Source organism: Rutidosis leptorrhynchoides, chromosome 5, assembly GCF_046630445.1.
Source record: "Rutidosis leptorrhynchoides isolate AG116_Rl617_1_P2 chromosome 5, CSIRO_AGI_Rlap_v1, whole genome shotgun sequence".
Lineage (NCBI taxonomy): Eukaryota > Viridiplantae > Streptophyta > Magnoliopsida > Asterales > Asteraceae > Rutidosis > Rutidosis leptorrhynchoides.
This window is the reverse complement of record NC_092337.1, coordinates 100181016-100198297: the sequence shown is the minus strand read 5'-3', so window position 1 is coordinate 100198297 and position 17282 is coordinate 100181016. Positions and strand designations below refer to the sequence as shown.

At 32.8% G+C, this 17282-nt stretch overlaps 3 protein-coding genes across 3 annotated transcripts; 2 read left to right on the top strand and 1 right to left on the bottom strand.

The window, feature by feature from the left end:
* The first annotated feature begins 399 nt into the window (after nt 1-399).
* Nucleotides 400-3604, top strand: LOC139846541 (probable prolyl 4-hydroxylase 7). The gene is made up of 7 exons (XM_071836023.1): nt 400-753; nt 836-925; nt 1005-1062; nt 1393-1497; nt 1755-1988; nt 2419-2482; nt 3104-3604. Exons 1-7 carry the CDS (start codon nt 662-664, stop codon nt 3397-3399), a joined length of 939 nt encoding a protein of 312 aa, XP_071692124.1. The 5' UTR covers nt 400-661; the 3' UTR covers nt 3400-3604.
* A 1973-nt stretch (nt 3605-5577) lies between these two features.
* LOC139846623 (transcription factor MYB35-like) lies at nt 5578-10189 on the top strand. Its single transcript, XM_071836097.1, has 3 exons — nt 5578-5713; nt 5802-5931; nt 9688-10189. The coding sequence occupies exons 1-3, from the start codon at nt 5578-5580 to the stop codon at nt 10187-10189; spliced, it is 768 nt and encodes a 255-aa protein (XP_071692198.1).
* A 232-nt stretch (nt 10190-10421) lies between these two features.
* LOC139850347 (uncharacterized) lies at nt 10422-13684 on the bottom strand. Its single transcript, XM_071839930.1, has 9 exons — nt 13212-13684; nt 12480-12554; nt 12079-12375; nt 11752-11887; nt 11499-11661; nt 11303-11428; nt 10996-11190; nt 10699-10821; nt 10422-10596 (listed from the first exon to the last, which is right to left on the bottom strand). The coding sequence occupies exons 1-9, from the start codon at nt 13474-13476 to the stop codon at nt 10504-10506; spliced, it is 1473 nt and encodes a 490-aa protein (XP_071696031.1). The 5' UTR covers nt 13477-13684; the 3' UTR covers nt 10422-10503.
* Nucleotides 13685-17282: the final 3598 nt, after the last annotated feature.

Genomic DNA, 17282 nt, shown 5'->3' with positions numbered 1-17282 from the left:
ATCGATGTTCAACGAGATTCAACTACTTTCATTTAATTGGATCTCGAAGCGGATTAAATCACATCATTTAGATTGGCTTAAATGGATTTCTAGTCCTATTTCATGTTAACTCTTTCCGCAATCTTCTTGACATAGATAGAATTCATGTATTTTTCTTTCGTGATGTATTTGGTTATTGTACTTCTAATTTTTTCGCGAGATTAATAAAATTTACTTGCTTTTCATAAAAAAAAAATAATTCACTGTTTCTTCCCGTTTACTGTTTATGGTTTTTTTTTCCTCTTCTATTATTATTAATTAATTATTAATATTAATATAAAATCAATTATTAATTTCTTTTTTAGTAAAAAGGTACGAAAAATAAAAGCAAAAACATTTCCAGTTTTTCGTCAAAACTATTCCCATACCAAACCACGCGTCGAGAATTCAATTCATGTTCTTCAAGTCACTGAATACAGTGGGCGGCCCCCTATTTACTCTAACCCGACCCGACTTGAATAAAGATTCAATAGTTCTATCTATCTACCCATCTTTGATTAACCAATTCATTTGCTTCTTCCATTGATCTTAAAATCAGCACCAATATTTAATCTGACCCAATTTATAAACCCCTTTATTCCTAATTAAATCAAGGGTTTTTGAGATTTACTGAAGATCCATCATGGTTTTTCGGGTTTTATTGTTTCCTTACTTCCTCTGTTTCATCTTGTTCTTCCCCAATTTCTCAATTCAGTCTTCAAGTTTACGCAAAATGTAACCTTTATACAAAAAGCTTGTAAATTTATGCTCAATTTTGATGAAATATTAATGGGGTTTATTTATTTATTTTGTTTAGGCGTGAATCAGTGATTAGATTGCCAAATGGTGATTCATATGGGCACCCATTTGATCCCACTCGGGTCACCCAAATATCGTGGCATCCAAGGTTTGATTTATAAACTTTATGATTATATAAAAACTGACTGATTGTAAGTTTTATGTATGTGCAATTTGTATTTGTTCAGGGCATTTTTGTATAGAAACTTTTTAACAGATGCAGAGTGTGATCATCTAATTCAACTTGTAAGTATATATTTCTCATATCATTCATGTATTTATTTAATTTTGTAGTATCAGAATGAAACAATTTCGATTTATAAACTACTCCGTAATATTGAAAAATAATTACAGTATTAAATAAAATAAATTAAATAATTCATCAAATAATAAATAAATAAATAGAAAGAAAGATGCAGTTTTGGAATTGTCCAACTGTATGTGACTTTATGCAATTGGTAATTTTATTTAGGAGTATTTGATTTTGATTTTCTTATGTAATTTTATATTATTCAAACACAGTCCTTTTAAAAATCCATTGCATTTGCTAATTCAATATGAATTATGGTTGATTAGGCAAAGGATAAGCTTGAGAAATCTATGGTTGCTGATAATGAATCTGGTAAAAGTATAGAAAGTGAAGTTCGAACAAGCTCTGGCATGTTTCTTAACAAAGCTCAGGTCATCTAAAATCTTCCTTGCTGTCTATATTTAATGAATATAATTATAACTTTTCATCCATTTAGTTTACTAGCGTGTTGGATATTTTGTAATTATGATAGTTATTGTATTGTATATTGTATACCTTAGTGTCCTATTTTAGGTTTCACCTGTAAAAAAGTTAATGAATTTGTGAAATGAATTATAAAGTACTTTATTTTGAGTTATTTCAAGATATGTAATTTCTGTTTGCTGATAATAACGTCGGGATTTTGAAGGATAAAGTAGTTGCAGGTGTTGAATCAAGGATTTCTGCCTGGACGTTTCTTCCGGTTGAAAACGGAGAGTCAATGCAAATATTACATTATGAACATGGTCAAAAGTATGAGCCACATTGGGATTACTTTCATGACAAGGCTAATCAAGCATTGGGTGGTCATAGGATTGCAACCGTACTTATGTATCTGTCTAAGGTACAAAAAGGCGGGGAGACGGTGTTTCCGGAGTCCGAGGTAAGCTTTATACGGTAAATTTGGTAAAATTTGGTCAGTTGAGTCGTTAATATGCGGATCCATCGATCCGTGTTGGGTAATGACTAATCGGTTAAAACCGGTTGTGGTTGAAATCAACCATTTTTAGTGTGTCTCAATACGGGGTTTGGTTGGCTCTCGCATCTTTTTTTGTATTTCCATGTATTACTGACACGTTGGGTATGATTCCAAAAACGATATTATTGCATTAATAATCTTAAGCTTGAGTCTTGAACTTGAAACAATTTAGGAAAATATACATGATACAATGTAGAGTCCTAGCGATTTTGACCTATTTGATCGGTTCCCCTTTCTATACTTCTTACGATTTGACACGTTTGTAATAGAAGACAATCCGTATCGCCCTACATGTAAGTCTGTTTTGTGATACTTTTTGCATTAATGTTGGCAGATAAAAGAATCTCAACCAAAAGCTAATGAAGATTGGTCTGAATGTGCCAAAAAAGGTTATGCAGGTATGTAACTACCTCTGATTATTGTAGTTCAAACCATGAGACGCATCACGCGTGGTACTTAAATTAATATGTTATACTTAAATTTAACCAACGCTATTTGGCGCACATGGTACCCGTTGCCTTAGACGTTGGGGCCCGTTATGTGAAAGCCCTTTGCAGGGCGCGAGTTCCAGCCTCATTTGTGTCAAGAATTTGCACCTCTTGGCACAGTAGGATTAGTCTCGTTCCCGTCCAGTGTTGTAAAACTCGACCAAGTTCTTGAGGAGTTCTCAGTTTAGATTCCAGCCGAGTTATCGTTCTTCAACTAGGTCAACGGCCGAGTTCCTCGGTCAACTCGGGGGGAGTTCTCGGACAACTCGGTAACTCAGTTAAAAACTTGGAAACTCGGTTAAAAACTTGGCAAATTGGTCAAAGTATATTAGAATTTATATTAGAACATATATAATTATTTTTAAAATTCTATAAAGTCAATGTAAGTCATCATCTGAGTTTTCCCGAGTTGGCGAGAACTCTGCAAATTTCGGGCCGAGATCATTGTTCCCGTCACATAAGGGGTATTCGGTGGAGATATTTTACAGACATCTGACTCTTACAGGGTGGGTTTGGTTTTTGTATTTGCAGTAAAACCAAGAAAGGGTGATGCATTATTGTTCTTTAGTCTTCATCCTAACGCTACAACTGATGTGTTGAGCTTGCATGGAAGTTGCCCAGTCATCGAAGGCGAGAAATGGTCTGCCACAAAATGGATACATGTCAGGAACTTCGACAAATCGGACAACACGAGTGACGGTTGCAAAGATGAAAACATAAACTGCCCGGCTTGGGCTGCTGTTGGCGAATGCAAAAAGAATCCTGTTTATATGGTTGGGTCAAATCAAAGTCTCGGGTATTGTCGAAAGAGTTGCAAAGTATGTTAGTAGATATAGTTTTTTATGTTTCTATATTTACAGAGTTTGTGTGTGTTTTTTTCCGTATCCCTGTTATCTTCATATGAAAATTAGGGTATATTTGGAGGTTATTGTATGTAATTTGATTTAGGGGATACGGAAATAAATGATATGTAAGTTAAAGTTTTGTTTTTGATAGAGAAACGAAACTACTATTATCGATATGATCGCTTCTGATTCGAACAATAGAGTTTTTTTTATCTTCAATGAGAGCTATATATTGGTGGTTTTAAGCTTTTAAAGAACACAGCTTGAAGCTATTCATAAATGTTTCAGATTCATGAATTGACTAAAAATATCAAAAAACTCTGATTAAATCATATGTGAAAACAGGTTAAACAGCCAGTTTTTAAATTAATTTTCAAAAGTTAATATTTTAAAGACAAAATTTCATTCATCGTCCCTGAACTTTACATCAACTTTGACTCCTCGTCCTTTTTCTTTTTTTTGTGCATCCCTCGTCCTTAATGTATCACAATTGTACATCCCTCGTCCTCCCGTCTAATTTCTGTCAATTTTGACCGTTAACTCCATCACGTGTAGAACATGTGAGGGTATTTTAGTCATTGTATCCTTTTTTTCATCACGTGTACACATGTATCCTATGTGCAGGTGTGCATTATACCAAAATATTATAAAACAATATATATATATATATATATATATATATATATATATATATATATATATATATATATATATATATATATATATGGTATTATTTAGAAAGGCACGAAAAAGCATTTTTTAAAGAAAAAATTGCAATCTAGGTTTTAGTATTTACGAATACATACCTTTTCTTGAAGCGTAAATTAGAATTATAAGAACTGCAGGACGCATTGGTGAATGAGGACGTGGCAGTAAGATGATTGTCGGGCGAAGAATCTGTGGGAAGATTTGTGACACGAATATCTTCATCATCAAGAATGGGAAGAACAGCCATTGTTGTTGTTTTGAAGTTGCTGCAATTAGCGATTAATCAATTGCTGCAATTAGCGATTAATCAATCTCTGATAGAATAAAGTATGGGTTTTAACAGTCGAAACCCTTATGTGTGTTATCAGAACCACCATCACTGTAACCGTAACCACCATCTTCAGAACCAACATCACCGGAACCACTTTCCGGCCAAAATATTCACTTTCCGGCAATTTCAGGGACTGTAAATACGTTTTGAGGATTGTTTCAGATTCGTGTGGTATTGAGGATACTAGATCTAGCTTCAATTTCATGTTCTAATGGGGAAATCAAATTTTGATATTTTTGGTGGAAAAAAATGATGACGATGATGATGAAAATGGGTTGAAGATGAGACGATCTCCCCTAAAATCGATTAGGTGTTCATGATGACGAGTTTATAATTTGATTTCTTGATTTTGTAGAAGTATAAAATTAGGGTTTTTAATTTGTGGATGATTAACTTGAGATCTCAAATGAGGATGATGAAGAAATGATAAGTTAAATAATAAAGAAAATAAATAAAATAAAATAAAAAGACTAAAGTACCCTCATATGGTTTGCACATGACTGAACAAACGGCTGAAATTGACAGAAACTAGACGGGAGGACGAGGGATGTACAATTGTGATACATTAGGGACGAGGGATGCACAAAAAAAAGAAAAAGGACGAGGAGTTAAAGTTGATGTAAAGTTCAGGGACGAGGAATGAAATTTTGTCTATTTTAAACTCATATTCATGTGTTATACAATAGTCCTGTTTGTCAACTCCAGGCAAACTGTAGGCTGACGTAATTTTCAGTTTACATACTTCTTTTATTTTCATCTCACACAAGAAAGATAACTTGTTATTTTGTATTTGAATGTATCTTTCTTATAAATAAACAGTACATGTACAACTTCTACTGCATAATATACAAATTATTAGACCATTTGGATTTGATTTTTGGAGCATGCATATTGTAATGCTAGAGGAGCCAAGCACATGAGTGAGAGAATATTATTTTTCATGTTATGTTAAGAGTGAATGAAGAGATCATGCAATATGGTCATTTTAGTAAGCCAATCTACATGCTTTTTTTGCCTTAGCACTTGTTATATGAATGCTTCTAAAATCATATCACCAACCATACGATCAACTGTGCGTTTTCTGTGTGTGATTTGCGATTTGCATATTGCAATAGTAGTCGATGGGAAGACGAGCTCCTTGTTGTGATAAATCACACGTCAAAAAAGGCCCGTGGACAGCCGAAGAAGATGCTAAGATTCTTGCCTATGTTGCTAGCCACGGTATCGGGAATTGGACATTTGTTCCTCAAAAAGCAGGTTACTTTATATTTTTCTGTAATTCTAAAATTCGCACGTTTGATAAACTTTATAATGACTCGTGCTATGTTTATACATAAATATACAGGTCTTAATAGATGTGGAAAAAGTTGTAGACTGAGATGGACGAATTATCTACGGCCAGATCTTAAGCATGATAGTTTTACCCCTTATGAAGAACAACTCATTTTGAGGTACCATCAAACCATAGGCAGTAGGTAACGTTACTCTTCCCATTTGACCTCATCGTAGCAACTCAAGATCAAATCCGATTCTGACCATTTATGAAATGTAATAAAGTTTACATGTTTTGACCAACTATATCTACCATGTTGTTATATGTAAGGGTGGGTAGTTTGGGCAGGTTTGTTTGCTGGGCAAAAAAAGGTTCATATTGGTAAGAATCTTTTTATTGCAGGTTAATACCATATGATTTGGGTCGGGTTGGGTTGTCCATCAAACACTATATGCAGTGGCGAAGCCAGAAATTAGGTTGCTGTCACAAAATAAATACTTTGTCCGGATCAATTTTATTGACCACATACAATAAACAGGTAGTACAGAAAATATTATTATTATTATATCATACATTTGTTAAATTTACAGCTTACCCGTTATAGCTTGTAAATTTTTTAATTTTGCATGCTTACATCAAGGATCTAAATTAAAAATAACAAACTCCTAATATATTTACATTACATTTACGGAGTACATGATAAGACAAGAGTTTGAGCCATTAAAAATATATTGTAAGAATTTATATGTACAGAGTATTTCTTATTTAAACAGAACAGATCAAATTTAGTCATGATAATAATAAAATTATTTTCTATGCGTTTTAACAAAAATATTAAAATAAAGTGTTAGTACTGAGCGTTTGTTAAGAAAATGTTTTTTTTTTTTTTTTTTGCAAGTATTATTTTAATGGTGATATAGTTATTTGTAAAATGATCTCTGGTTTTAGTCATAAAAAATATACTCTAGAAAACTTTCAACAAATCTAAACCATTTTTGTGTTGAGCAATATATTTGTTTTATATCTTTAGAGGATTAACTTTAACCCAAATCGATCCGTTGATGGGTAAATAATATGAATTTGCGGTCTAATATTTACATATGGTTGACCAGTTTGTACTTATAATCGCTATTACCGTTAATATAAATACAAGAAAGTAACACTAAACTACGTCAATTTTGATCGATTCGACCGAATTTTCGACATCTGATCGCGTTGACCCGACACTTCCCGCCTATAACCCGACTTTTGACCGTTGACCGACTTATTAAACGCCGAGACGAGGTTTGGACAGGCTAGTCACCAAAACGCCGCAACGGACGCCGTTTGCAACTATGCAAAATATTACCCATCTTTATTTGAACACGACATTTCAAATCCTTATTTTATTCTTTTTATTCTTTTTTAAGACAAAGTTTTAAATTTTCAATCGTATCAGTCTATGATCAAAAACCAAAGAATCTATCTATTTAGTAAAATTAAACCATCTACAGAAAAAAAATAATAAATAAATAAATTCTAGTATATACCAGTGCAATTCGTTGTTGTCGCGCTTTTTTAGTTTGTGCATCGCGTTCATCAATCGAGGTATGTTTAGTCAACTGATGAGGATGATCAACTTTTTGATAACACGCATTGCACACATCATAATCAGGACTGAAGTCACAATGCCAGCCTTGACCCGTTTCGATACCGAGACGGCATACAATGCAAATACTGACAAATGCCATTATTGATGAATGTTTAGCACGTCGTAACGTATCGTATTGATAATGATTCCGTTGACAAAGACTGAGAAACGCTTGTCGGAAATCGAAGAATTCACATTCAATATTTTCGTCTTTATCTTTTGTATCGGTAGCCACGTCAACAATTTTGACCTACACAATTCATTAATTTCAACTTAATTATAATGAGATAGGATCCAAGTTAAACATGTGATATAGATATGGCATAAAATTATTTTTTCCTAGCTTATTCTTATAATGATACATGTAGATGTAGATGTATAGATGGGAACACATGAAACTGAAATTTAACATAATTCAGTTGTACAAGTCTTAGGTAGAATGTGAGTATTCTTATAATAATATAAATGTAGTTTTTGATAATCTTTAAACATGAATTAGGAATAAAATTAGATAATCTTTAAACAGTTTCACAAATTTCTATTGTTGTTAGAGTCTTCATCCGAATCTAGCTTAAAGATTAAAGATTATACAAGAATACTGACAACAATAGAAATTTGTGAAACTCTTTAAAGATTATCTAATTTTATTCCTAATTCATGTTTAAAGATTATCAAAAACTACATTTATATTATTATAAGAATACTCACATTCTACCTAAGACTTGTACAACTGAATTATGTTAAATTTCAGTTACATGTGTTCCCATCTATACATCTACATCTACATGTATCATTATAAGAATAAGCTAAGAAACAATAATTTTATGCCATATCTATATCACATGTTTAACTTGGATCCTATCTCATTATAATTAAGTTGAAATTAATGAATTGTGTAGGTCAAAATTGTTGACGTGGCAACTGATACAAAAGATAAAGACGAAATTATCGAATGTGAATTCTTCGATTTCCGACAAGCGTTTATCAGTCTTTGTCAACGGAATCATTATCAATACGATACGTTACGACGTGCTAAACATTCTTCAATAATGGCATTTGTCAGCATTTGCATCGTATGCCGTCTCGATATCGAAACGGGTCAAGGCTGGCATTGTGACATCTGTCCTGATTATGATGTGTGCAATGCGTGTTATCAAAAAGTTGATCATCCTCATCAGTTGACTAAACATACCTCGATTGATGAACGCGATGCACAAACTAAAAAAGCTCGACAACAACGAATTGCACAGGTATATACTAGAATTTATTTATTTATTATTATTTTTTTTTTTCTGTAGATGGTTTAATTTTACTAGATAGATAGATTCTTTGGTTTTTGATCATAGACCGATACGATTGAAAATTTAAAACGTTGTCTTAAAAAAGAATAAAAAGAATAAAATAAGGATTTGAAATGTCATGTTCAAATAAAGATGGGTAATATTTTGCATGGTTGCAAACGGCGTCCGTTGCGGCGTTTTGGTGACTAGCCCGTCCAAACCTCGTCTCGGCGTTTAATAAGTCGGTCAACAGTCAAAATTCGGGTTAAAGGCGGGAAGTGTCCGGTCAACGCGATCAGAAGTCGAAAATTCGGTCGAATCAATCAAAATTGACGTAATTTAGTGTTACTTTCTTGTATTTATATTAGCGGTAATAGCGATTATAAGTACAAACTGGTCAACGGAAGTTTTTCAGCTTTAAACTATGTGACTATATGGTTCATTTAATAAGAACTTCAAATTTTTATGTTTTACTTCTATAACAATGTTGTTACTATAATAAATATTAGTAATCCAATTGAACATCATGAAAGGTTGTATAAGTTGAATATACATTTCCCCAAGGTTGCAAAAATCGCTACTCACGGAGTACTTGGTCGGGACTTTTTAGGGAGTACTCGGCAACTCGGGAATACTAGGGGAGTTTAACTAAGTTTGACTTTGACTGATTTTGGACGAATTTTGACCAATTTGGACGGATTTTCGGAGTTTTTGCCGAGTTTTGACCGATTTTCGAGTGATCCCAATTTTTAGCCGAGTTGACCAAGTTTGACTGAGTACTTGTCGAGTACTAACCGAATTGCAAAGACCGAGTATTCGCCTAGTAATTTCTGAGTTCTGAAACACTGCTTTTGGCCAACTTTTAACCCGTTTGACATATTAAACCCATTTGACTTCCTCTCCTTTAGCCAAAATTCTGGATTCAAACCATTTGACATAAAGCACAACCGAAAATCGACCCCTTTACGTATAAATGGTCAAAAAATTTGTTTCCTCAACTATCTATACTTGATAATCTACAGTAGTATCTTGTGATTTGTATCTTTAGGTGGTCTTTGATAGCGAAACAACTTCCAGGAAGAACAGACAACGACGTTAAGAATCACTGGAACACAAAACTAAAGAAAAAGCTTACTAAAATGGGGATCGATCCCATCACCCATAAACCGTTCAGTCAGCTTCTTTCTGATTATGGAAACATCACCGAGATCACTCCACATAACACGAGACCTTCGGATCAACATTTTTCGTGTGCCAACAGTTCATTAACGACGATAGATACATTTCAAGAACAACATATTCCAATGAACTTGATTAATGCTAATTTTCAAGTCATCGATGAAGCAACTTCATCTTCTTCATCATCATCACCTGCAACTGAAGTAAATTTACCAAATTTGCCATCTTCTCCGTCCATTTGGAGTGATTATCTTGTCGGAGGCCAAGAACATGAGTGTACTAACGAGCCTAATGTGGGTATGATATCAGCAAACGATGAAAACGTAAATGGCTATAGCACGTTGGGTGTAGATCACACGGAAACATCGTAGAGGTTGCGTCTAGTTCTGTTTCATTTGTTGAGTCGATCTTAAACCGAGATCGCGAAATGCAGTTGGACTTCGTGCAGCTTTTGGATGAATATTCTGAGTACTAAACAATCCAATTACATTGTCGTTTTCGTGTGATTAAGAGCTTCTTTAGACTTTAAATTAGTTGTTAATTATTATGTAAATAAGTCACTGTTTAAAGATAATCTTAAATTCAGAATAGCTTATGGCCGGCTGTACACTCGCTAAAAGATTATAATTTTCAATGTGATTTTACGTAATTTATGATTTGTACTCAAAACAAACAAGTAAACACCTTAGAACCCAAGTAGGTTGTAATTGGTGTAATCGATTTCTTTCAATTGAAGGCAACACAAAATACATTCTGGCAATTCTTCAGCTTTGTTGCCCTATAATAAAACCAACAGAAACATCATTTTTAGGATGACTACACATAATTGAGACGCTGTAAACAAATTAAATGATTAAAAATATACGTTTACAAAACAAACCTGGATCGTGAGCCCAAAATCTAGGATGCAATGTTTTAGTCTATCTTGAAATGCTTCGAAACCTTTTCTAGAGATGTAACTAAATCTGTGCATGTTCAAATCAATTTCAAAGTAGTTTTCTCCCTGCATAATAATTTCAATACAAGATTATTAATTGATTAAGGGCAAGGCTACAAAAATGGCTAATCAGGGAGTAGTCGGTTGGGACTTTTTAGGGAGTAATTGGATGTATGTTGACAAAGTTTGACTTTGACCAACTTTCACCGAGTTTTGACCAAACATAAAAAGTATAATTACCAAGAAAAACTCGTGCTGAGGACGTGAAAGAACGGGTTTTTCATTGTAAGCATTCATAAGTTTCCTTTCAGCAGAACTCAACTGAAGATCCTCTAAGTTTGTGACCCGACCCAATATCTTTAATCTTTCCCTGCAGGGTGCAATTGTATCTACCGGGAAACCTCTTACCCTTTCCACCTCATCATCGATTATTTTCTGTTATAAAACATAATACAAAATATAAATAAATATAAATGGTAACCCATGTTTTGTGATAAATAAATGCTAATTGCTAATTTACACAAGGACTAATGAATGACTATTTTACCCTGATATTTTCTTGAAAATGAAGAGGAAGTTCGTCGTAATGTTCGGACAGCTTAAAGTACAAAACAATACTCATTCCTTCTCCGTCATATTCATGTTGAAATATAGCAGCCGGATACAAAGGTATCTAAAACGAAAAGATTAATAAAGATATAAAAGAATAAAGCGCGATAAAAAAATAGGTTAATAAGACATACTTGAAGATTTACAACAAGTAAAGGAGGAATTTTTCCATATGGTTCAACTTTTGGAAGTTCAATAAGGCGAGCTATATGATCAATTTTGCGAGGAGATAAAAAAACATCAACGCCAATAGGGTAAAAAGCAGCTTGATTTGCAGCACATTCCTTCTTTTTATCTCTACAAACCACAAAGAACAATTTGTCATATTAGAAAGGTCAACACAAACGTTTCATTTAGAAATGAAAATGTCTAATGTGAAGCTAATACCTTAAATAATTATGTCCACGTACTTTAAACACACTTGGATCAAGTGGTGACCAACAATCTGACATTTTTTTCTCTATTGGACAATACGGAACTTGAGAGCCTGCAATTGGTCTTCGTAAAATACCTTTTGGGGACACTGAAACAGATAAAGATAAACAAAAAAATAAAATTAAAACCAACCAACCAATATCAGATTTAGCCCTTTGTAGAGGTGGCAATTTCGACCCAAATAATTATGAATGAGTATATACAGGTTAGAGTATATCTTAAATAGTACAAATGGGCAGACTAAAGGAAACGGGTCATCAAATGGATCAAGAGTCTTACATATAGAAAGATTGGGCTGCCCGTCCCGCCATCTAAATGAAAGTCGTGAAGACGTTTTTTTACGTGCACTTTGAGGGCTCGAACACAACGATTTACTCTTTACGTCTGTCGAAGTAGTGCAATTTAGACATGGCAAGCAATTGTTTTGTCTCCCGAAAATCTGAAATCCATTTTCGGGTGGTAGTTCGCTCGGTTTAGCCGCTAGGGACTCAGATGCAGAGAACGAAGAGCACGTGACACGATCAGAAACTCGGGGAGTCACTGATGCACTAATAGAGCTGCTTTGTGATGCAATATCTGGATAATAATTTCAACATAATATAAAAAACCAAAATTAAATTGAATAATTTCAAGAAATTGTTATAATTGGATATCGCCGTAAGCTAATATTTATAGCTTACCGTCTTGAATGCTGTAGAAATCTTCCTCACCATCAGAATCGATCCGAGTTACAGTATCGAACCACTCTGTACTACCTGATAAAAATAAAATGGATCAAAATTGTACTACTTGAATAGATTTCAGTTAAGATGCATTCACACAAAAGTAAATTTAAAAAATAAATTAAACAAAAAAGGTTACAAATTTGTTAACCTATCATACAGAGTCCACTACTTATGTTTAATTTTAAAACTAATACTTCCCAAATCCAAATACTTGACTCATTAATAAATTTCATTATAGCTTCGTATTGTTAATATTTTTTATTATAATATAATATATATATATATATATATATATATATATATATATATATATATATATATATATATATATATATATATGCTTCTCAACTTTGTCTTCTGCAAGTATTTCTATTTCTATAGTGATTATTGTAGTTAAGTTAATATAAGTAAAAATTAATTGTTGTCAAATAATAATCAAATTAATTAAATCAATAGCTTAGCTAAGTTACTGTAAATAAAAATTAATTGTTGAAATAAACTATAACTATAATTACTCCTGAACTGTCCCTAATTGCTCATATGATTCCAGTTCAGATTCTTATTTCAATTCATACGAATTACTTTTCGATAGTCCACACTCAACAAACAAATGCGAAACCCTAATTTAGAATCCAGACATCAATATTCAACATTCAGTATATATAAATTAATATTAATTAATATTACCATGAAATGTAGGGTTATAACAATATGAACGATCGATAGGAATGGAAGCATCAACAGAAGGATCAACTTTACTCCTAGATGAATAACGATTTGTAACTGCAGCAGTCTTTTGTTTCTTTCGTCCCAATCTCCTTTTTCTTCTGCTAATTTTGATTATTTCTCCATCTGCATGATGAACATGATGATGATTATGATTATGTTTCTTCTTCTTCTGTAGTGAACCTACTCGCACACAACCTTGTTCTTTTGATCCACACACTCCCATTACACACACACACACACACACACACACACACACAGCACCTAAACAGGGAGATGAAATATGGCTGGCTGTATGTAATGTAATTAGGTATAAAGGATTGGGAGACCTAAATTTAATTATTGGTATTTTTATTGATTTGGAGAATATTTTTTATTTAATAATTTGGTAGTCCTGCTCCATTCATCATAATTGTGTCGTATTTATGTTTAGGTTGGTGTTGTGGGGGTGGATGTGATGATGATATTGGAAGCTTTTTTCAAATTCAAGCAGCTGATTTATCATATTTTGGTGAAATCATTATTTTGAACTAACATGTTTTTTATAAATGTGTAAATGTATTAAGATATTTAAAATAATGAGCGTACTTGTAAGTTGCTTCAGGTACACGTACAATTATTTCATACGGATTAATTTATAGGAATATTACTTTTATAGGAATATTACTGACTATTCTAATAACGAGGCGTTTGGTTCGTGGCATTTTTTGAAAATTTCGTGGAATTTGCTTTTCAAAATCCACTAAATTCTATGTTTCGTGGGAGAATTTTAATTGCCTAAGAGCTCTCGGTACCCGGCATCCATTCTTGCAGTCAGTCACCAAGCGACGTCGGGATTGACCGTCGGTCGACACCGGCTCGCAGTCACCGCCGCCGCCGTCGATCTTCAAGTCGCCACCAAGACGGTGAATTGTTGTTTTCAAAAAAATTGAGCCGTTAACCAACGGCTACAACAACCCTTTTTAATTTTTCTTTTTAATTTTTATTTTTATTTCTTTTATATTTCCATTTTATCGCTATATATACATCTATTTTTAACACATACTTCACACAATTATCTTCATTTCTTCATATCTTCTTATTCTATATCTTAGATCATATAATTTTAACCACATTAATCCAAACTCAAACGACCCAAATCATCCTAACTACATGTCTACATCTACAACTAATCTAACCCGTATGGTCACAATTTTAGTTGAAAATGATTCTATTGACTTGAATCAAGATGACGAGTCAAACCCAATCTAAGAAATATATGGTCGTGATCGTTTGGCCCGTCCACTGGGTAAGTCGAGGAAGTCAAGGACAAAGTCGAATGATTATACGCCATCAAACTCATCTCGTGAGTCCTTGCATTTGTCCATAAAGGAAAATCATGATATCGTAACTGAACGGAACAAAAGGTATTATGAATGAAAGCAAGTTGAAGTAGAAATTGAAATGTCCCGTTCATATCGATTATAAACGTTCAATATTAATTGATTTCGTTGCGAGGTTTTGACCTCTATATGAGACGTTTTTCAAAGACTGCATTCGATTTTAAAACAAACCATAACCTTTATTTTATCGATAAAGGTTTAAAAATATTACGACGATTATCAAATAATGATAATCTAAAATATAGCTTTTTCACACGATTATTACATAGTGGTTTACAATAATATTACACATCAATTTAAATCTTCGAATGCAGTTTTTAAACAATATTATACAAGCATGCTGACTCCAACTCTTGTCCATAAATTAGCATGCAACAGCGGAAGCTCTTAATAATCACCTGAGAATAAACATGCTTTAAACGTCAACAAAAATGTTGGTGAGTTATAGGTTTAACCTATATATTTATAAATTCGTAATAATAGACCACAAGATTTCATATTTCCATTTCTTGTAAACAACATGCATGCATAAAAATCATTCATACGGTGAACACCTGGTAACCGACATTAACAAGATGCATATAAGAATATCCCCATCATTCCGAGACATCCATCGGACATGATAAAACAACATCGAAGTACTAAAGCATCCGCAACCATGGATGGGGTTTGCTAGGCCCAATAGATCTATCTTTAGGATTCGCGTCAATTAGTAGATCGGTTTACTAATTCTTAGTCTATCAAGCAAAAAGGGGCATATTCGGCTTCGATCATTCACCCATAGAATGTAGTTTCGATTTCTTGTGTCTATTTCGTAAAACATTTATAAAACTGCATGTATTCTCATCCCAAAAATATTAGATTTTAAAAGTGGGACTATAACTCACTTTCACAGATTTTTACTTCGTCGGGAAGTAAGACTTGGCCACTGGTCGATTCACGAACCTATAACAAATATGTACATATATATCAAATTATGATCGAAATATATTCACAACATTTTTTATTATGTTTTAATGATTTAAGTTTGTTAAGTTAGCAGTCCAATGTTAGTAATCTACAACTAGTTGTCCACAGTTAGATGTACAGAAATAAATCAATATTATCTCGAATCAATCCACGACCCAGTGTATACAAGCCTCAGGCTAGATCACAACTCAAAGTATATATATTATTTTGGAATCAACCTCAACCCTGTATAGATAACTCCAGCATTACTGCATATAGAGTGTCTATGGTTGTTCCAAATAATATATATAGATGGGTCGATATTGAGATGACCCATCCTAATCCATAAGGACGAATACAATAATATATGATTACATTGCGAGGTATTTGACCTCTATATGATACATTTTACAAACATTGCATTCATTTTAAAAGACAAACTTTCATTACATCGAAAGTTGACAGGCATGCATACCATTTCATAATATCCAACTATAAATGATCTAATCTGCCATTTACTTAATCATAATCTTTACTGAACCCAATGACTTGAATGCAACATCTTTTGAAATATGCCATGAATGACTCCAAATAATATCTTTAAATTGAGCAATTTCACAGCGGAAGATTTCTTTCAATCCTGAGAATAAACATGCTTTAAAATGTCAACCAAAAGGTTGGTGAGTTCATTAGTTTATCATAATCGATCATTTCCATAGTTTTAATATACCACAAGATTTTCATTTCCATTTCTCATAAATATACATCTCATATCAGGCATTTCGCAAACTGCATAGAGATAAAAATCATTCATATTGTGAACACCTGGTAACCGACATAACAAGATGCATATAGAATATCCCCAAAACAGAATCCTCTCGTCTGTATAATAATAAATCGAAGTACTAAAGCATCCGTACCTCGGATGGATTTTGTTAGGCCCATAGATCTATATTTAGGATTCGCGTTAATTAGGGGTACTGTTCCCTAATTCTTAGGCTACCAAGCTAAAAGGGGCATATTCGATTTAGATAATCCAAACATAGAATGTAGTTTCGATTACTTGTGTCTATTTCGTAAAACATTTATAAAAGCAGCGCATGTATTCTCAGTCCCAAAAATATATATTGCTAAAGCATTTAAAAAGGGAGCAAATGAAACTGACGATACTGTATTTTGTAGTAAAAATACATATGACGATATTGAACAAGTGTAGGGTTGGCCTCGGATTCACGAACCTATATCAATTGTATATCTATTAAAACATATAATCGTAATCGAACAAATTCATATATTATATCTTTAAATTATATATATATATATATATATATATATATATATATATATATATATATATATATATATATATATATATATATATATATATATATATATATATATATATATATATATATATATATATAGAAATGCATTCAAATGAGAACATTCTCATTTTAATATTTGGTGAGAACACTTATAGACCACATGTTTAATTTAAGTAATTAAAAATTAAATTTAATTGGAAAAGAAATTAAAAGGGTGTGAATTATTATTGTATTAATTAGTCATCAACGGTTTCAAATTTCATCGTATGGTAACTGCTCCCTAAAATATAGTCCCCATTTTTCTTCAATATCGATTTCACAAAAAATCATTTTTAATACATTCATTCGGATTAATTTATTGAATTATCAATAATCAC